General features: G+C 42.5%; 2 protein-coding genes across 3 annotated transcripts in view; one reads left to right on the top strand and one right to left on the bottom strand.

Annotated features, from left to right (window-relative positions):
• The window catches only part of astn1 (astrotactin 1), a 274,669-nt gene extending 272,425 nt beyond the window's left edge, over positions 1-2,244 (bottom strand). For both annotated transcript variants that reach the window (XM_036554076.1, XM_036554078.1), the window contains exon 1: positions 1,640-2,244. In XM_036554076.1, the coding sequence (XP_036409969.1) occupies positions 1,640-1,934 (295 nt within the window). In that variant the 5' untranslated portion in view covers positions 1,935-2,244. The remainder of the gene's footprint in view (positions 1-1,639) is intronic.
• A 7,538-nt stretch (positions 2,245-9,782) lies between these two features.
• brinp2 (bone morphogenetic protein/retinoic acid inducible neural-specific 2) overlaps positions 9,783-22,426 on the top strand; it is a 95,340-nt gene continuing 82,696 nt past the window's right edge. Inside the window, exon 1 of the mRNA XM_036554705.1 lies at positions 9,783-10,510. The gene's annotated coding sequence lies outside the window, so the exon portion shown is untranslated. The remainder of the gene's footprint in view (positions 10,511-22,426) is intronic.

Genomic DNA, 22,426 nt, shown 5'->3' with positions numbered 1-22,426 from the left:
AAGAGGAAAAAAATATCTGTGAGTGTCACAGTCAGTTTATGAGCAGGAAAAACTCCTGAATGTTTATGTCAGCAAGATATCCATGGGCAATTTGCATTTCTTCAGCCCTGATTTGCACAGACAGCTCTGTGAAATGTGAGTCGATATGACATCTCTGTTGCCGGGACGCTACCACAGTGTAAAACAGCGAGGCCAAAACACATCTGCCACAGCTGCTGCCAACTTGACACCAAGCCACCAACTTTGAGCATTCCCAACAATCGCCATGTCAGCTGTCTGCAACGGCTGCCATGCATCTTGATGCATATTCAACACATAATCCTCTACTGAGGATGCAAACTCCAAAGAGCCCCTCATTCTGCAGCGGTATCTATGGCAGTCAGTGATATCAGCACCATGAACAGCGGCCAGGATCACAGCATAGCAACTAAGTCTTCAGACTGACTGCTCTTGATGTTAAAGTCTTCTTTAGGATAGGAATTACAGAGGGGGATCTACTGATAAATACAATGACTACGATTTGCAAAAAGTGAAAGAGGACAAATACTAATGATAAAGGGCTATTGTGACATAAAGTTAAAATGTAAGTCATAAAATGTCCTGCTATGGTGCTTACACATAAACATTTCTTAGATGGTGTTACAGGGTGATAATGCAAGGCTATGTAAATGTACACAAAATATATATCATCAAGTATGTCATCAAGTATAAGTCATCAAATCATCACTTTGATCTGATTAAAGTCAACACACACATCAGGAACTCGGGAACTTCACCCTTCAGTATGAATTCACTAGTTTTCCTGTGAGTGGGGACAAGAATGAGGGGCAATTTTTGTAAGGTAAACAATTATAAGCTTTGCTGATGAGTCAATTTGCCACTCTAAAGCTTGATTTTAAATCCAAACTTACCACACGCTCAGTACTGACCATAATATTATCAGTAACAGTATATATAATATGTACAGTATGTTTATTTTAATTTCCAACCATTTGTAACAGTGATATATGTACTGTGCAGTACTTCCATGTTTCCCCCAATCAAGTTATGCCAAAGAAAATAATATGGAGTCATAACGACTTCGAAATTCAAACATACCTCGTGCAGTTGTCTTCAACTAGGCTAAACTATATCTGTGAGATTCAAAAGTTTTATATTTTTCTTTTAAAAATGGCCTCCGTTTGTTTTGGAATTCCAGTACAGAGACAAGAGGAGCTCAGTCTGTGGTCTGTTTGTTATTGTGGACAGGAAATCAAATACTTTTTTACGCAAACAACAAACTGTGACCGATCATGCATATTGACCGTTATGCACATACAATATCTATGTTTTCGAATACATACATTTGCAGAAATCATCATAGCAACATGCTCCTTATCAAATTGGCTGCACTCATAGAGCACCTCGGCAGAAAACACGGGCATGGCCTAGTACAGCCTATACACAGTAACCTGGTATTTCTCTTGCAGCTGTTCTTTAACAGAACATGTGTTGACAACAAACGAAATCATATCAAAGCGGATTATTTCCGCATGCATTTAATATGAAGAATTTAACTGGGGTGTTGCATTTCTGTTTGGAACAACAGCCGTCGATTTTAACAGGGGGAATGCATTGTTTATATGTCATCATAACTCACCCAGCACAAAAAAGGGAAGCTCGGTGTTTTCCAGGTCGTCAACGACGACTATTTCCCCTGGAAAATCGTTCCGGACGGAGAACAGGAGCTTGGGCTCGGAGGCCGACGGGCTGTGCATGATGCTCAAGTCGTTTTCTCTCAAAAACGGCAACGCGGACACGGTTACACTTTTCATTTTACATTCGAGATCTTGAGACTGGTCCTCCTCGGCATTCGAACCCGGGATGCTAGCAAGTTTCATGGAAAAAATCCACAGGAATAGCAAGAGCAAGCGAGGCTCCATCATGCCCAGCATCACGACGATTCAGATTCCCTTCCCTGACGAAGCAGCTGCAGTCAGACACGGGGGTAGTGCGAGGAGAAGGGATGAGGAGGGGGAATGCGCAGGCAAAGCGTGGATTTCCGGCTTATTGTCTGAGAGAAATTAACGGCTGTACGCTCGCCGAAATCTGCGTATGGTCTCTCAGGTTGTATACATGCTGATGTCTTTTTTAAACGGGCGCTTACAGTAAGTATATTGTGGAGAGTTCCGTTTACGCTGTATCATTGACCCCCTTTTTGGAAGTGTCCACATTATTCCATTGAAAACGCTTGTCTTTGGCTGGAATCGGCGCCCACTGCATGTGCAAGGAGAGAGAAATTAAAGGCAGTGTATTTGCTGGTTGCATGATGCTCAGTGATATCAAATTTAACAATAAATAAATATTTGCTGTGCAACTCACGTTATCACGTATTGCTCTGCAATAATGACAATGATGATATATTTATTGAAATGGTGACGTTCAAAGTACTGTGGGGTATGTAAAGAAGGAGTGGTTGTTGTGACACATTGGTTTTAAATAAAATATTGCCTGTCTAATGTATAATATGGATGCACCAACACATGTTATTTCCTATCCCCAGTTTGGCTCTCAAAAATCAGGTTAGCCAAACGTTTGGATACAAGATTTTGAAAGTTTTGAAGACATCTATCAAGAGCTAATAATGCTATTCACATTGTAACCCTCAATGGCAGCTACTTAATATTATGTCAAGTGTAATAATGTATTCAGAGGGAAAGACTATAGTATAGATTATCCTATGCCCTTTTGAAATGTAAGAAAATAAACAGCCAATTAATGTGTAGGCTGGAAATAAACACTGCCTTAACCAAGCTATATATTATTAATGTAGAGGTCACCAGAGACTAGCAGAGGATTGAGCCAGCATTGAGTGTCTTACCCTCCATTTCAAAATTTATTTATGTGCAGAGAGTCGCGTCTACATTCCGCTGTGCAAGCTTTGCATGGAACGGCACTAATTAAGGAAGAGCATTGACGGAGGCAACACAAGGGATTCAATACATGTCTGGTACCTTCTCCTAGGGAGCATCAATTCACAGTTCACCATAAAGAAAATATAACCCAGAATTGCCGGGGACAAAAAAATGGCAGGTCTGACAGTCTAATTTTCTATTAATCTAAAGCAAAAACATTAGAGCGACTGGGAGCATCGGACGAGGGGGAAGGCAGGTGCAGGACCAATGGGCCCAAAGTCTACACAGTAGAATGCGCTCTCTGTGCAATCTTGAGCTTCTGCCAGGCAGCAGAGCAGGACTTTACCAAACTGTATAGTGGTTTTGTGATTAGAGGCCACCAGATTCATTTCAGTTGTGACCCGTGCTATAATTGAACTTCGGGAATGGGAGCCATCACCACTCATTCTGTCCCGTCCCTGAGATATCGGTCTGTTTTTGGCCCATTTCAGGGTAGCGTGTCAAGTTATTACTGTCGACAGTTTGTGGTTATTTTGTGCACTAATCCGCTACAATATTAAGGGCAAGAACTGAGAGCAGAAGAGCCACGTTATCTTTTGAAGTTTTAAGCTCTTCAGAGTCACGGGTTGGATAATAACCACTGAATAATGGTTTCCGGATCTTACTGAATTAGATAAGATCAGGTATTTGGAGTTTCACTATTTCAAAGGAGCTGTTTAAAAATGTAAAAGGAAGGGAGTACAGTAAAAGAGGCTCATTTATGTAAAGGAGTGATGATTTTCTTGGAGGATGGATCTCTAATGCAGTGAAGTTAGCAATGATGTATATATAAGGCAGTGTGATCTTCAGATTAAGATGTATGAACATTTTTTGAAAAGGGACATCAGAGAGACTTGGTTTATATATAGTGGGGATTTTTATCACATGGGAGGGATAGTTGTCCGTCTGGCAAGCTTTCTCATTCAGTAAGAAGCTGATGGCAGATGGAGCATGCATGTCAATAGAGTACAGAGTTCCGCCCTCACGAACAGTTGAGCAGAGGCAAATTTAGAACAGTGCAATATTCCGCTCAGGCAAGCTGTTCCATTAGTCTTTATGCCATACACTAACATGATCTCGATGTTCTACATGCTGCCTGTTCATTATTTAGTCTGGGAACACATTGTGTGCCTGCACCATGCCCTAAATGAGTTATGCATGCTCTGATGTCCCTGCTGGAGTCTCCTCAAGGTGCTGCTCCGCCTACCTGATGACTAGGAGCTATCCTGAGAATTAGTGCTGATCGCTGTCACCTGTACTGTGCGTTTTCAAGGTGTGCATAGATGAAATAATGACTTATGTCAAGTCTTCTAATAAAGTCTTTGTAACCCATTTTGTAATCCTTTCGTGCAATTTCTGTTGGCCTGAGAGGCATAGACTCAAACCTGTCAAACCAGCAATTAATTTCTGTGATCAATCGCCTTTATTAATATTAACATTCCATGCTTGCCTAAGAAAAACTTAATAACGGAAGGGGTCTTTTTTTATCTGTAAGTCTGTTATCAAAACTATCATATTGGTTCCAAAGTTATTTGTTAAATCTTGTAGCACTCTTCTGGAGTCAGAACTGAGATGTCCACACCATGAAGGGTTGTCCCAGTCTTTACTTTGCAAGGTCAGGTTGCTCAGAACCAATTCTCAAATAAAGCATTGACAACGGAGAGCATTTCAGTGGCTTTGGGAGGGCCAAAACTTTCATAAGAGACAATGTCGCTGTATAATTCTCTGGTAGAGGTGGGACCAAAAACAAGGGGACAGCCAGGATGAAGAAGTCAAAGTTGAAGGAGTAAATAACATTGCAGACATATCTAAATCACAGGCAGACTCATCAAATGACATGAGCTTAAGTCATCATGAATCTATGTAGCTACAATATTGTAAAATAAATGAACAAACAAATAAAATACAAATAAAAGTGAAATATATTTTTGAATATTTGAGTATGAAAAGTATGTTTACAATGGATGCACTCAGTAAAGAACTTCTGCAGCCATAAGACAAAGGAAAAGAGTATCAGGCATGAAACCACCTATGGTTCGGCATGTTTTACGGCTCTAACCAGATGTGACACATTCTCTTCCCTCTCCTGGTGTCAGCAACAGTGCTGGAAGGCAGATGTGCACACAGGTGAATACTGTTTCTTAATGATTTAAATTTCCATAGAAAAGGGGAGTAGTATGATAAGCAGGGATCCCATGACAATAAGGTATCCAATATTTCCATATTTCCATCATTTGATAATAGGACCTCTTTGATCCTCTTCTGGGAATTCATCTCAGGGTAAATTTGCCCAAGATAGTCCACAGAATTGGAATGCATTTAACTTTATCTTTGACTCAAGAAAAGAGTTAGCAGGTGAACTGTATGGTTTGGGTTATATTTTACATTCGGTGCATATATTGACCTTGGAGCACCTATCAAGACTTGATACATATCCCCCCTTTGACCAAACATTACGAATTAATGTGGTTGACAGAAATAATTAACCATTCTAGCAGATACCAAAGCAACCATAATATTTTCAGAGATTCAGTCCTATTAGTCTCAGATCGTATGTTCATGTACTGTACATTCAGCATACTGTAGAAAGTCAGACTTTTTTTGATCAATGGCGATTTTGTGCTGAACATAGACCTACCTCAAAATATGATATGTTTGCCTTTATAGAACATGATATAAGACCACAATGAATTCCGTGCCATCGACATATGCTAATTACAAGAAAGAAAAGCCTTCTGATGTTTGCCAGGTTTCAGGGAGGAAGGGGGGGATGATCTAAGTGCTTTCACACAGAATGTGTGAGCTCCCTGACAATTAACAAGGGAAACAGTCAGAGCTGTCTGCATTATTTTCCCGAAACAGCACACATAGCCCTTAAAGGTCTTGAACCAATGGGGAGAAAAAAAAGGAAAATATGAAAAAATGGCAAAATAAGCACAGAATTAAAAAAAAAGTGATGGACTTTGGAGAGGGGTTGACTCCCTTGCATATGAATGAGCGCTGGTGGAAGCGTGTGGTTATGTGGAGCACATCAACATTTAATGTGGGTACCTAATGAAGCTTGCTTCAACAGAAGGTGTTAGTGACTTATACAGGGCTGAAGTGGCATTTCTCTTAAGCCATCTCTCACACTCACATTTTCCAAGTGCAAACAATGAGAGTCACAGTATTATAAAAAAACAGAACATACTTGTGCTTTAAACCTTATGTCAAACTAAAAATAGAAGGGGAGGGGTGCTGAATTTTTTTTATCTTCTATTTTAGGCAGGCTTTAAATGCTTTGTGGTGATATTTTATATAGCATACAATGATTCCTGCAGAAAGTACAATAATAACCATGCACTGAATTAATTTTTAAGTATTGGTATATCACTGTATAAATATTCGGCTATATCTACTTCTTGTAGTATGTTACATTACATTATTACATTATTGTCATTTAGCTGGCCCTCTTATCCAGAGAAACTTATATACACTGATGAGCCAAAACACTATGCCTAATATGCTGTTGGTCCTCCGTGTGCCGCCAAAACAGTGCCGACCTGCTGAGGCATGGACTCTACAAGACCCCTGAAGGTGTCCTGTGGTATCTGGCACCAGAACATTAGCAGCAGATCGTTCAAGTCCTGTAAGTTGCGAGGTGGAGCCGACGTGGATCGGACTTGTCGGTCCAGCACATCCCACAGATGCTCAATCAGATTGAGATCTGGAGAATTTGGAGGCCAGGGCAACACCTTGAACAGTTCATCGTGTTCCTCAAACCATTCCCAAACAATGTGTGCAGTGTGGCAGGGCGCATTATCCTGCTGAAAGGGGCCACTGCCATCAGGGAATACCATTGCCATGAAGGAGTGTACCTGGTCTGCAATGATGTTTAGGTAGGTGTCATAGGCATGTGTCAAATTGACGTCCATGTGAATGGCCGGCAGAACATTGCCCAGAGCATCCCACTCCCTCCACAGGCTTATTGTCTTCCCACAGTGCATCCTGGTGCCATCAGTTCCCCTGGTAAATGGCGCACACGTACACAGCCATCCACATGATCTAAAAGAAAACGGGACTGATCGGACCAGGCGACCTTCGCATGCCCATTGTAGGCACTTTCGATGGTGGACAGGGGTCATCATGGTCATCACTCTGACCGATCTACGCAGCCCCATACACAGCAGAGTGTGATGCACTGTGTGTGGTGACACTTTCCTCCTGTAACCATCATTAAAATTTTCTGTGACTTGCGCCACAGTAGACCTTCTGTTGGTTCGGACCAGAAGGGATAGCCTTCGTCATAATGTTTTGGCTCATCAGTGTATGTTTACATGATATGCATTTATATTGGATATTTACAATTGACAATTGTGGTTTAAGTACCCTACCCAAGGGTACAACAGCAGTGCTGCAGTGGGGAATCAAATCAGCAACCTTTTGGTTACAAGCCCTGCTCCTTACCACTATGCTACACTGCCATCCCAATGTGTCATTGTATCATAGACACGTCTGAAAGTGTGTAGATGTAGGCGTTCTCTGTTACCCTATGATTAATTCATAGGACCTCAGATGCCAATGACAGTCTTTTACGTAACATAGGAAAGCCTGCCTCCAAATTCAGACAGGATGCTCACCAACGCTCTCTGTACAGCGCACCCTGGGAGTTTGTTTGATGTCATCCTCGCAAGAGGAATTTCGGCAAGGTTGCATCTGTCACACGGTTTCCCAGGATCTCAAACACCTCCATAAACAATCTACCCATGCAAAAAAATGGAGAGGTTTCCAGGGTGTGCCCTTAAAAGCACCAGAAATGTTTGACCTTCCAGCTCCAATGGGCACGGTCTCCCCCTAGAGTCGGCGGCATCTGGCAAGGTAATGTATCGCTGGCACGTGAAATGGTGCCACAAGAAGCGAGAGAGATCAGGAGGGCCGTGTACCCTGGAGTTTGACCATCTGCAACTTATTGGTTGTCATTAAGGTTTCTAATTTTGGGGGCGGGCTGGGGAATAGCCAAATGAGGGCCAAAAATGTCGTTACCCAATTCCCTCAGAGATGTCATGGACATATTTACATATTTATACACCTTAATTGTCTTTGCCTTATTGTTATGACATTGAGACTGCAGGAAACCAAGGAGACTTGTACTGTGGGGCCTGCATTCCAGTTCATTCTTTTTTGTGAATTATATCCTTGATGAAAGCAGTCTTGTGGTTCTGCCCACACTGTACAATTTGTAATTTCACAGGAAAACAGTAGACCTTGCTGCTAATTTGTAAGTCATAAATTAGTGACTGGTCTCCCCAAGGCCCCATAGAATTTATTGTTCCTTGAATATTACATCTGGTAAGCACTTGCCTCCTGGCCTAACAAAATCTCACTCTTGCAGGAATGTGTTAAACACCATAAAAGTCTAAATCTCAATAATGAGGTTTCAGCTGAAAGCAGTCGCAGTTGAAACATTCACTGTGTGCAGTGGAAATGGGGCTAGAGAGAGAATGATTAGGTTACAGGAAATTATTGTCTTCACGGCACACAGCATGTATTGGGAGTTTAGTCTATGCTTCAGTCTAAAGGGTGCATATTTATACATAGACACACACATACACACATTTGTACATACAGTTAGTTTGCCTGGAGACGGCCTTAGAGTGCTAAATATAAGAAGACTAAAGGTGAAGACACTCAGAATTAGAATACAGCATTGGAGAGAAAGAACTACTACAATGCAGTTGGTTTTGGGAAGCTTAAACTAAAAAGACAAATCCATTGGCTGAAATACCCCACTGAGCCTGAGCTTATTCATAACATGCCCAAGCAGAGGAGAAAAAAGCCCATTCCGAAAACGTTCCGGTTTCAGCCAGGAAGATCATTTTTAGCCGGGATTATGTCTTAAGTCTGTCATTAAAGAATGAACAGGAAAAGAGGGGAACATGTATTCAATATCTCAGATATAAATATACTTGAGCTGTCATAATTATTTTATGTATGGGAGGTGTTCTAGCTGTCCAATATATATGGCATATAGCTACTGCACGCTGCCTGAAGTATTTAAAATACAGATGCCATGTGGGTGTATTGATTTTGTGTTTAGTGGAATATGCTCGATACGAAAGGCAAATATAACCCACAAATTTCATACACTGTCAACAGCTCATTTCTTCCCATGGTAACACTTAATGTACCAGAGTTTTTGCTTTAATCCCTCATTTGTTCAGGTGAAAAGTGTTCATTTGGAACGCATCATTGGCGGTTCATTATCTGCACCCTGCTGTTCGTGCTGAAAGTGTCCAACAGCATGAGACGCTCGCATTCCAAAGTTGCACGTGTCATCCCTTCTGACAAATGTCTGCCAGTGCCTCCCTTTCATCTGGCGCAGAACTGCATCTCAATTTCAAAACTAAACCGCTCACCCCAATTGCAGGACACACAATTCCATAATAGGAATAGGGACTTCAGCACGCACTTCTGTTTTTGCCTTCAAAGACTGAGCTGTCAGAGCGTAACAGGGTCTTTAGCTGACAAGATCTGACTTTTGAATTCACTGCTCAGAGAGAGATATATGTCTCCCACAAGATATGGGAGACTGTCAGTGAATTCAGTTTGCCCAGAGTCACAACAAATTTGCAGCAGACAACTGGCTAAAGCATGGGGAGAAGCATTTCGCTTTCATTAGCTAGGCTGTCCCTTCAGGCTCCTACAGCATTACTGCTTACCCCCTTTCCCCTGCCCCCCACCTCCTCTTCATAATAAACCCCCCCCCAACACAGCCGGTGCAGCCAATCACCAGGCAGGGAGGCGGGGCATGGAGAGTCAGCCTGATAGGGCTTGTTGAAAAGAAAGAGACGCTTTCCTGAAAGACACGGAGAAGCAGAGAACGAGAGAGAGAGAGAGAGAGCGCTCAGCAGACCGGCAGGCAGAGACAGTCTCCAGTTCAGGGCTCGACAGTGAATGATGACTATAGCAGGGGCGGCTCTTCGCTCGCTCTCTCTCCCACACAGGAAAGGCTCTCAGCGGACGGCAGGGCTCTGGCGGCAGGTGCAGGTTTTTCACTAAAGGGTGAGTGACGGAGGAGTGCAAGAGTACAGTTTCTCGCGGATGTACCCTCCCTCCTCCTGCCCAAGCCCAGCTTCCTCCTGGATACCAGCAGGTACCATGGAGACCTGCACCTTTGACTTTAACCTCCTGCTGGCAGGCAACTGCCATCTCCTAAACACATCAGAGATGCATTAAGTTGCATTTCTTTTTTTGCTGTTTTTTTCTTCCTGCCATTGAATTATCCTGAAAAGGGACTGGGTAATTTAGGATTTCAAAGTCATATGTTAGCAGCCACATGCTGAGGTGCTGTTGGAGCCAGGTGTGCATTCGGGTTAGGTGGCTGTAACTGTAAGGACAATGTCTGGATTATCTCATATTGGACTCTCTGGCTCACCGCTGGGAAGTGACAAGTGAAGAGGGGGGTGGGAAGGACGGGAGGGGGGCTGGCCTTATTCCCCCACCGTGGAGAACACCCTGTGGCATCTTTCTGATAACGCGCGCGAGCCGGTGGGATAAGCAGGACAGGACATCTGCGAGACCCCCCCTTCACAGCCTGGGTAAGTGACAGCGTGCTTCTCCAGTGCGGACTTCTGATCAGGCTTGAGTGCCCCGAGAATTAATACAGCCACTTGTATTGATGAGCCTATCATTGCTTAATATGCATTTCCCTGTGTAACGCGCTAATAACGTGTACTGGATTACGGGAAACAGATGGAGGCATGTGTGGATGCGTGTTTCATCCAAGCTGGCTTTGAACTTTGCTTTCTTTTTCGGGTTCCCTTTCCCTGTGCGTTTGCCGTGCCAGCCTACACGGAGCCGGGCAGCCAGGGTGGAATACAGGAGAAAGCCTCTGAGCGCAAGTTAGGCATTAAAGTGATATGTGGAGAGAGAGGAGAGGACCCGTCTCAATAGCACAGAGGACTGTCCCGCGAATGAAGACGTCACTGATGTCTTATTGTTTCGGCAGAGCTCACACAGTATATGTGCGTGCCATCGTTAACCCCCCCCCCCAAACCCCCCCACCCCTTCTCACTAGTTGTCCTGAATGAGGAGTAGGGAGGATGATAAAAATCTGCATATTAATCTGCTAGTGAAACCAGTGTTCTGCACGTGATTTGTCTAGCATTTTCCAGTTTTTACTCTTTGCTCAATATGGATTTGAATGTATTCATTTACAAGCACTGCCCTTGCCAGAGAGCTTCAGAGAGCAGTGTAGCATAGAGTGGCAGGTTTCCATCTACACCCCCCCCCCCCCCCCCCCCAAACCCACTTTGGTTGAAGAGGCTCAGTATCATTCTCAGTCTCTGAGAGTGGACTTTGCAACCGGTCCAGGGCACAGAAAAGAAATGGCAACAACAACAGCAACAGTCAAAAAAACAAAACAAGAAAAAAAAAAAAAATCAGCCGGAGAGGTGAAACAAAAAAATGCCCTGCAGCTTTTGTTGTTTCCTCCTCACTGGGAAACTTGGACGTCCGCCTGGGTTGAAGTCAGGGAGGGGAGCGGGGATGTGGAAGACACAGGCTTTTATTATTTTTTTTCTTTCTCTCCCTCCCTCATCCGAAGGCATTTATTTCAAAAGATCCACGGCTGTCAAAGGCCACTGGCAGTGCTGCCGCTGTGGGAGGGACGCGCTGGGCGTCATAAGCAGTCGCATTGTTTCGCACATGTATATTAATCCTCTTTTCCCTCTCTGATTGTAGCAGATCAGAGGCAGATTGACATTTGGAAGTGGAGGGGGTATTTAATGCCATTTTTCAACACATATTTCAAGCAGCTTCCTTTTTTTTGTTTAATCCTTTGAGGAATTTCATAAGCCGCAGCAGTTTTATCAGTCTTTCCTGAGGATTAAGCGTTAGGTTATGTACGCTAGTATTTGTTATTATTCTTAATGCAGCTGCATGTCATTTGTCATCTGTTTATTTGATTTAAAAGATTGCCAGCATAATACTGTGTTCATCTGGCTGCGTTGTTTATTTCCGTTCGCAGTTTAAGTTCAGAATTGTGATTGAATGAGGATTTGTTGTAGTTCAGTGATCAACATATTGTACTTTCATATGCGCTTCCAGTTCTCCTAACAACAGCTCCTCCTGTATGGCACTCTGCTATATAAACGCAAATGTCCAGGTTTAATGGACACCCATAAACGATGCCGCCCCATCCTCGTTTCTGTGCGCTCAGAGTTCATTGAATGGGAAGTCTCTTACCCGTTGAGCATCCCTATTCACCAGCAGTGGAAGGAGTGCAGGTTACTGCACGTCTACTGCTCACTTTCACCTACAGAGGGAGCAGAGCACAACACATCAACTGAGTTGGGCTGACTCTGGCGTTGAGCTTTTAGAACATAACCAGCACTGTCTGTGCAAGCATCTGGCTGCAGTTCTCCAGTCATTTTGAAGCAGCAGATGAGACCGGAGGAGATTATCAATTAAATCATTGATCTCGCTGTGGAAGAGGTTCTTGCGAGATGACTTGCAGAAAGGCCAGTGATTTTCAGGGGAGGTGTGGGGAGGGTAGAGCCACTGGAGAAGTTCCTATGGTTTGTATACAAAAGGAGCAGTTGTACCTCCTTTAACCGAGTTTAAGAAGATACAAGGCTCTAATGCTTTTTTTCTGCTTGCCAGAGGGGCCCTCGATGTTTTCAAAGTGCACTCCGAGGCTGGGGTTATAGCTCACTCTTCTTCCCCGGCACAGAGAGAGACAGTCTGGGGGAATGGGGGCTGGAGGAGACTCAGTGAAGGTATAAATGAAATATGGATGAGTGGAATCAAGTTCACGAGAGGCTGGATATTCAGCAAGCCGCCGAAAACGATTGTGGCAAACCTAGCGGAAGATGAAAACATAATACCAGGCCATGGCTGTATACTGAAACAGGGAGGGGATCTGATAGCCTAAGATAAAGCTATAGCAGAGCACAGTAGAGTGGAACCCGCTAACTCTGTATTAAAATGCTATCAGCGAGGCATATCTCTGCAAAGCTGTGTGGGGAGAACATCTGCACCGCCATGATAATAGTTTCCCCATCGTAAGGAGGATTTTTTAGACACGTGATTTTTGCCAAGAGAGACTGAGGTCATTGATTCCATTTCCATAATGGTGAAGCAGACAAAAAATACGGAAACAAGATGGGCACTGGGGCAGCATGGCCAGTCACCCTGAAGGGACTGTAACCCTGCAAGAAAGAAAACAAGCCCACAGGAAGCACACAGAAACTACAGAATAGTTTATTTGGCAGCAATGAACTGGGAAAGCATGCTCATAATACTAATTCCTTCCTTGATTAGGCATGTGCTCTTCCTTGTTTAGTTTTTTTTTTTGCCTTTTTTTGTTGTGATCATGTCTGTACCTGAAAAACACACCTGTTTAGCTCCTTCGCATGCGTGATTGGTGAAGTTTATGAAATTTATGAACAGAAATTTCAAAGAGAAGTTCCTAATAACCTCTACACTCACCCCATGCCCGTTACAGAACAGAACAGCTTCAAAACTGGCTCAATCATGCTTTGCAAGAACCTGACATGTCAATCGCAGCCCGGCACTAAAGAGAAGTGGAAGATCTTTGGGGGAAAAAAATGAAGTGGAAGTGAAATGCCGGTGAGTTTTAATGGGCTCAGGGTGGAAAGCGAAGCATCCCTTTGCTTTAGAGAATCCCAGGGAAAAAAAAAAAATCCTCAGCTCACCACAGAGCAACAGCGGCACAAAGACGATTCATTTGGCAAGGAGTCAGGGTTCAAAGGAATCCGGATACTCTGATGCATTGGAGCGCACTCAGGTGGAGGCTCCGCCAATCAGCCACAACAGCAGGGCCCTTTTCACTGTATTTTAATTGACTGCTGTGTGGTGGCCAGCTATCAGAGAGCACAAACCAGAGGCCATTAGACATGGCGGCACGGTTTGATGGAGCTCAGATTAAACTTTCACCTGCGAAGGCCTGGCAGAAATTAGTGTGCATTGCTCGGCAATGTGATCTGACTGACATCCGCCATGGCAACATGAAGAGCAAGACCGTTTTGCGCTCCACATTCTGGGTGCATTTAAAAGTCAGTAATTTCCGCACGGAATTACAGGGTGGTGCACGGAAATAATCGGTCCTTTTCAGACACAGGGCCCAGATACAGTGCCTCATATTGTCTTCCAAACGTGTCAGATTTCCCCAGCAATTTGTGAGCGGATGGGATTGGTCGTGGCCATCCATTATCTCCCCTGACTTGAGTGAGGGGACGTGGTTCCCAACTCCTCCCACGGCAGGCTTTGCATTATATCACCTCTCCTCTCCACACCCACCTCCCTCCACCCTTGGCCTCCATATGCCAAGATTGATGGCCGCTGTTAGCCAGAGCCCTGGCATTTTACCCAGGCCGACTGACCTTTTCTTCTAGTACGTGGTTGCGTATTACCTATCGATCAACTTCTGACTACTGGATCTCGTCATGATAGCGTCCATTTTTTTTTGTATCCCAGGATGAAGAAGAGCTCCTTTTTAAATCTCTTACATAGCCACACAATAGTTCGCCTGAGCTGGCTGACCTTGTGTTTGTTGTTTAAACTGAAATTACAGCAAGGGAAGAAGGCCCTTAGGGACAAGCCTTTCCTAAGGATCAGTGGAGAGGGATGTGATGCTCTACTGCCTCGGCACGCTTCAGCTAATCCCTGCATGGAGCGCATCTGCTTAAATTTTTAATGCACTAGTAATAAACATGCAATAAAACACTGCAAACTGCATCAGGCTAAAAAGAGACTATTAGGGAAAAAAAAATACACATAGTAAAAAATCGTTACCGTGTAGTTCGTGGTGAGTCAACTATTTTCCCAGGGGCCACAATCTACAGAGTTTCCTTAATCCTCTAGCACTCTAAGAAAGGGGCAAGGAAGCTGAATTGGTCAATGGAGATAATGGTAAGTTGACTCAGATGGTTAAATGGCTTTCTGGAGATGACTACATTCCTCCAGGACAAGGTTTTAGAAGCCCTGCCCATGCTAGCAATAATCTTGCCAATGCATGGATTCATCTGTTAAGAGATGTGTGGAAAGTCTGACCAGCATAAATATTAATGCACTCGGCACTTTGGAAAAAAAAAGGTTTAATGTTTGTTATTATTGGCTCAAAAGCAATAACCCCAGGTTTGCGTTCATAAGATCTGTGAAAGCGTAAGAACATTGGAGACACATTCATTTCATTTCATCTACTGTTTTCCTAAGAGTCTGATTTGGGAAATTTCAAGTGTATTGCAACATAAAATAACTCCAAACTACTCAATAGGGAACACTGGATTTAACAGGTTTTCAGAAAATTTATTTTCTAAGAACATTTGGAAATTTTAGAAACTTTTACTTAGACCATTGCTGCACAAAAATTACTGATGAATCATTCACGGTAATTTTCAGTGAAGCAAGAAAAAAAAAACACCACAGATCACTAGCTACAGTATATCAAATGAAATGGTTTAATTGTAATTATCTCAATGAAATGATGATTGCAGGTTAATATAAGTCATCAACTTTGTCATTAAATCACAGATATAAAACCCATTAATGAAAATGTATATTTTGCTGTTTCTACATGTCCTTTGCTCTAACTTTTCTCACACTTTATTTCTACATAGACATTAAATTAGTATTAGCACCAATTTGATCTATACTGATTGCACATTTAAGGATTCATAGTTTTTAGGAAAACTTCTGGTTCCCCTTAAAGTCAATATGGAACTTTCACTGGTTGCATACACAACTAATTGTTCTACTTTAAATTAATCAGTGTTTATTGCAATAAAGTTCCTTTATTATGTTTTCTATCAGTTCTGCACTAACATATTTTCTCATTTTAAATACTTTACAATCATTTTAACTATATTTCAACATGGGTTGCATGATGGGTGCCAACATGGATAGCAGCATAGCCTATGGCAGCTTAGGAGTAGTCATGTGCCATTAGATTTCAAGTATTGATGTTCAATTTGTAAATTAAAGAACTAATGTGATGGAGGTTTTGAGTTCATTCATTGTTATTGATTTACTGTTTTTTGCATTTCAAAGTGTAGTGCACACTACTGGTCACAGAACTCATTGCAAAATTTGATGAACTTCAAATTGAAGGCATGAGGAAGGTCAACCTGACACACACACACACACACCCAAATCCTACATGTGGATATACTAAATGAGCTAACTTCCTACAGCTACATGTAGATGTCGAATGAGATGCCTAGAAACAAAAATCTTATCTAGAGAAACTTCCAATGTAAACACAAAGTGCATTATAAAGGCACCATTATTACTTTCTATCTATATAATATTATGATTAGCTAGTAGCTGGCTGGCTACTGTTGCCATGGTAATATTCCAAGCCTTGGAGCTGGCTCCATATTAACAATTTCACCTTGAAAAATCAGATAGTGTATTAACTATGGCTTCATTCTATAGCTGCTAAACAGAAAAAACTATAAGGACTGTCACAGCATTTACTTGACACTGTTGGATGTGAGGTTGTGAAAATTTACGCCAAAACTTTGTAACATGTTTACATGAGATAATTCAACAATAGAAATACTAGCGTATCCATATAGACCAAATGCTTAATAAACTAATTAAATATTATAACACAAGCCTGTGTAGTTATCATTAAAAAGATCAGATTACTCTACAGATGAATTCAACTACTTGGAAAAAATAAACACATTTTGGATCAGCTGACACTGATAAAAACATTTGTGTATACTATTTCTCTTTTTTCTAAAGGTAATTAGGAGTTTCATCTTTACATTTGCATAGCATGAACTATACATGTTGTCTGTCTATTCACATCCATTTTAGAAAATTCTCTGAAATTTCTTCACTGAAAATAAAATAAAAAATTATGCATGGGTTGACTAGTAATGAGGGCGGTTTGCAGTTTCAAGGTTTCCTTGTGGCCAAGCTTGTGAAGAGATAAAGCTTATGTTTTTCACATCCCTTGACATACGCATGTCTGCTTATTCTTCAGGCTTCTCTTCAGTGGCTCAAAGAGGAATGTGATGCCAAAAATCTAAGCGATGCTTTTTGACCCGCTTTCAACTTCCTGCCTCGCTGTGTGATTAGACGCTTTGCCGTCGCTGAGCCGAGAATCGAAATGTCCCCCAAACCTCCTCTACTTGTTAAATCACAATCCTTTCATTTCCCAAATAAAACATGTGTCCTTAATTAGGGAGAGCTCTCCTCGTGGAATTTGACGTGACATGGGAAAAAAAGAGCACATTAAAATGTAATTATATCAGAGCACTAGCTGCCCTGTTCACATTTTGCCTCATTTGACAGCGGCTGTTTGGAAACCTTTAATATGCACCTTGTTCAAGGTCTTTTTTTGGAAAGACTGGGGAGCATTAAATAATCCAGTGGTACATTTCAACGTCCTGATATTAACACTGCCTTGCATCATGTACAGTATGTGTGGTAGCGAAATGAACTAAACAGTGTATTACAATGAAATGACCTTATATATAACATTTCCTTTGCATTTCCCCTTTAGGAGTACACTGGCCCTAAAAAAGTCATCTCTGTTTACAGCTTTCCCTCTTGACCACAGGAAGAGAGTCTATTATCACAGCTCCCCCTCATAATAACACACAAGATTAGGCCTGGGACTTTGTTTTTATGAGATAAATAATGAATGCATCCGTGTCTCGTCAACCAAAAACAGAGGTGCACCTTATCCACACTCCCTGTTCCCTCTCCACTAGATTGGCTCTGCTCTTGTCTGTGCCTCTTTTCCTGCCCCTCAGGACCGAGGTACCTGTGCTGCCGAATGCAACCCTGGGTTCACTTTTGGATTAGAAAGCAGGTCGCCACTGTCACTTTCTTATCTGTTGCTTCCCGCGCCAAAAAAGGGCTTAGCGAGACTTGTGATGTTCCCAAGATTAGTAGCGGACAGGCGCAGAAATCCTTGACCGATTAGATGTCCTTCGGTATAGAAAGCTGCATAGCTTCAGCGCATTAGGGAGCATATATGTTTAGTCCCCCAGTCTCCAGTAGGCCTCCTCTTCCCACAGTTAGACGCACAGTGCAGGCTTTGGAAGCCTATTGGGATTCTGAGCTAAACCAACTCTGAAGTCCATGTCATCTTATGGTTCTTAGTTTCCTGTGGGGAAAGAAAAACACACTTTTCTTAGGTGTAGAAAATGAAGCCTATCTCTTCTCAATGCAGAAAGACGGTATCACACAAAATGACACTAAGTACCCTGGAAATATGAAATAAGTAGTTGTAGGAGTGTCAGAAATTTGTGCTTTAAGATTTAAGATTGCGCATGACTTCCATTACATGAGTTAGTAGTGTAAATGGGGTACATTTAAGTTGTTTTTAGGTAAAGTATTGGGGTTAAGATATGAAGTGCAGGTTTAGGTATGTGGTATCATTACGAGTACTTTCCTTGAAATAACACAAGTAAATGGCCAACATTTGCCATTAGTCCACCCATGATAAATTGCTGCCGTGCATGTTGTGTCAGTGGACCCTGCTTTGTTGTCATCCATTGATGGGTACCAAGTCCTTGTACCTAGTGCAGGTTACTAGTGATAATGAGTCATGTGAAACAAGGTAAAATGATGTCGGTAACAGAGTGAAAAATGATGGCAGAGTGATGTGTCATCCAAATATAGGATCACTGTCTCTGTGTGGCTTTTTTTGCAAAAGGCAGCCGCAGAGAGAGAAGCCCACGTGAGAATTGACTCTTCCTGGAGGAGCTTGTGCCTTTTCCATTATCTCTGGGGTTCAAAGGAATGCGTGCAGTCCTCACATCTCCGCTGTCCTCCTGGTGCAGCCATGCACTAAATGACTTGTATTTCCTCTCCCTCAATACCTACAGGCGTAAATCAGCCACGGCAAGATTAAGCTGAATCTGGGAAAGATTAAATGGCATTGGCATCGGTCGCCCCCATACGTCTTAATCGAATTCGCATGGCTCTCTGTTTCATCCAAACGCGGTGCCCCCCCCCGGTCTCGGTCATTTTACAGCCCATTCGTAACAAGTATGGGGCTTAGAGTCGACAACTAGCTTATGGGCAGGGCCTCAGCAAGTCAATCAGATCGATCCATCTGGGGGAGCTCGTTGAGGGTCATGTCTTAATCAGGTTCTTTCCCGTTGCCTGTCAACCTGTCCAGCCTACTGTGATGGAGCAAACAAACATCACTCACAAGGTAACAAAAGTGTGGAACCGAAGTTGTATGGACCTTTAAGAGTTTAATTGTGAAAGACAGGCTGAGGAGAGGGAAGGAGGCAGAAGTCTGGAAGTGCACAGAGCAGTTTGTTTTCTGGGGAGTGGTAAACTGTTGGTTATTTTTTGGTTGAAGATCTTTGTTTAGGAGGGCTTGGGAAAATGACTTGAGAACGGAGCAAGGATTTTTCGACATCCTTAAAAGCAATACATAATATATTATGAAAAAACTGTTCATTGTAAACATATATGAAATAAATGAATAGGTTTTCCTCATGTATAGATTTTGCATCAATACAGGAAAGATCCCCCAGATCACAGCTTTGCGTTTTATTTAGCTTACCAGTGTATGCTTACTGAGCCACATCATTCTGAGGGCTAGAGAACAAGCACACACACACATGAATATTCAGAAAGTGGAGCAGACAATGCAGGATGGAAATGCAAACGACTCATGCGTATCCCATTGTCAGACTCTGAATTATAAATGATTCTTCTGTGCTGGGCCTTGCATGCTCAATAGAATCCGGCATCACATTAAAAAGCTTTTCAAAAAGTAACGCTCTCGTTGCTCGATAACTGCGAACAGGGAAGATGAACGAGGACATTGTTGTGAAGTTTTAAACATCAGCTGCGGAAAGGTCACGCCATTGTGCAAGATCAGTCAAGAAGGAAAGGTCACAGCGATCATACCTTCTTTACAGATAAGCCGGGGCATAATAGCTTCTTGTTTCTCCTATGGACGCAGGTAATAATACAGACCGCCATGCTTTTGTTTTTGCTGCTATCCGCAGAGACACCTTGGGACTGCTCTATTGTTTGCAGTGGTAAAGAAAAGGATGGAGATTGAGAGGAAGGTTGCTAATGAATAGAGGAGCTGCTTTGGATTATGATTATTTTTGCCTGATGTGACATTCCAGCTTTCCACACAGCAGTCGTGTAAGTGGGTTGTCTAATTGGATGTTGTGTTAAAGGGTCACATGTGCACAGCCTGCCTCTGTGGCCAGGCTGGAGCAGTATAACATTCCGGGGATCAAACAAGGTTTTTTGTATTCCACAAACCGAAACAAAAAGAATCTCTACCTCTCTCCACTCCCTTCCAGTCCTTTATCCGATCCTTTTTTTTTTTTTTTTACATTCCCCTCTTTTTTGCATTTTTTTTTCCTAGCAACTCTGTTTTATCTCCTCCTAATTGGTTTCTCCTTCAGTTCCCTTCCTGTCACTCTCTTCTACTTCCCCCCTGCCATTTTCTCTCTTTTTTTTTTCCTCCCCTTTCTCGCTGTCTCTCTCTGCCTCTCTTTAACCCCTCCCTCTTTGTCCTCCTTTGACTGGTGGTGACACTATCAGCATCTTGAGCAGGGCAGAGCTGACAGAGTGCAATGGTGGCAGCTGCTGACACGCAGTTGCTGGCATGTGACACTGGAGGTCAAAGGTCAAAGACGGCACACGTGCATGCCCTCCGCACGTGCCACAGAGGATGCCTGGCCTTAGATAACACAGAGTTAGTCTGGGACCTAATCTGCACATTCACAATATAAAATTAGAAGCAGAGTTGAGAGTAAAAGAGTGATCATTACAGTGAATGAGAAAAAGAGGTTCTTTGAAACACACTCTGAGAAAGTTCCTTATGTTAAATATCACCATTTGTAGAATGCAAGGCATAAGAGGGCGAATGAGTAAAAGAGACATCATTATACAGCATTTTCAGGAAAAAAAAAAGATCCCCTTACAACTGGTGACTTGAAGTCATTGTGGCATTTTTTGTGGATTGCAGTTACATTATTGGGTTTAATTGGTACTCATGCACCTACGCACGCACACACACACACACACACACACACACGCACACACACTACTAGGACCAGTCCTGGAGTACAGACAACAACATCACTGCCATCTCTAACCCGGCCCATCACGCATCAATGGTTGGATGAAATGCTTGCAGCTTTCACAGTCTTTAGCGTTCTCTTCCTTACTTCTTATCCAAAAGATACTGATTAGCAACAGTTTCGATGCACATTGCAGTCTCCACTTGAGCATGTCATGAAACTGGGGTAACTGCCAGGCCAAGGAGATGGAGGCAGTGGTCCAGTCATATAGTATGGACTTCTCGTTAGTGCCTCAGCTCTCTGTCAGCAGTGTTCTATCACTGAACCCCCAACCCCGACTGCTGAGCATGCTCTTTCATGTCAGATAATTAAGGACCCTCACCTCAATCCCCATTAAGGGGCATAAAATCAGTAGCTTTCCCAAAGAACTCAAACAGCAATTTGCCAGACGTGTAGCCCTTTCCGGCCCTCGTGTGGCCTTAATCACGTTCCATGAATAAATCTTAAAGCTTAATTTTTCATTTTCCTAAAGGGAGCAGGGGAGGTTGATAAAAAAAGGGATGGATTAAAAAGTGTGGTGGGTCTTGTTTTTCATTACTATCAGTTAACATCTGCCGCCCTTGGCTTAAAATACGCCTTGAAGTGCAGATTGTCTGAAGCTGTGTGCTGTCCCATGACAGATAAGGCGAAAATGATGATATGTGCTGTCAGTGGCATGGTCCTTCCAGTGTGCAAGCCATTAGGTAGTAAAACCGCTAAAGCCCCAGGCCCAAAATGGAGCTTTGTAAAATGCCCTATAATCACGTATCAGGCAGTTGCCCACTCACTCACTGTCTCTCTGTCACCTATACTGTAAAACTGTCCTCAGTGCAAGGCCGTTTACCAGCACCCCCAATTGGGCCAGAAAAGGAATGAGACCTCTTGCTCATATTTCTATAAATGTGGGTGCTGTTGGGAGGAATTGTCTGTGACACCAGTGTGAGTTTCAACACTTTCAGAACAATTATTTAAAAAAACAACAAGATAAGCATGTGGGTCGTTGCGCATATTGTTGTTCTTGTTTTTCAAAGGAAATTCAGCTGTATTATTTTCTTGATTAACTATATTAAGTGCACAATATGCATTTATGTCTTACATTATTTTCACGAAAACATGCTTTAATCAAAAATAATTGATTCAACTTGTTTACTCATTTTTCAGTTAAGTGGTAGTAATGTATTGGAATCTACAATATGTGCAAGTGTGAATAGCTCATAATATCAGACCTTATTCAATTTTCAGAAGGATAATGTAGCTTGACACCAAGTACAGCCTTTGAATGTTAACAGTACATCAGTCCAATGGAACAACTTTTCCCCATTTAATCAGTGTGAAACAGAGACGCAACAGGCACCCTAAACTAATGCAGGCTAACACAATATTTGAGGTGCAGATTTTAAATAGTCTTGAGATACTGTGGAGATT

Source organism: Megalops cyprinoides, chromosome 20 (genome assembly GCF_013368585.1).
Source record: "Megalops cyprinoides isolate fMegCyp1 chromosome 20, fMegCyp1.pri, whole genome shotgun sequence".
NCBI classification, from domain to species: Eukaryota; Metazoa; Chordata; class Actinopteri; order Elopiformes; family Megalopidae; genus Megalops; species Megalops cyprinoides.
The sequence above is the reverse complement of the archived record's forward strand: the minus strand, read 5'-3'. Positions and strand labels throughout refer to the sequence as shown.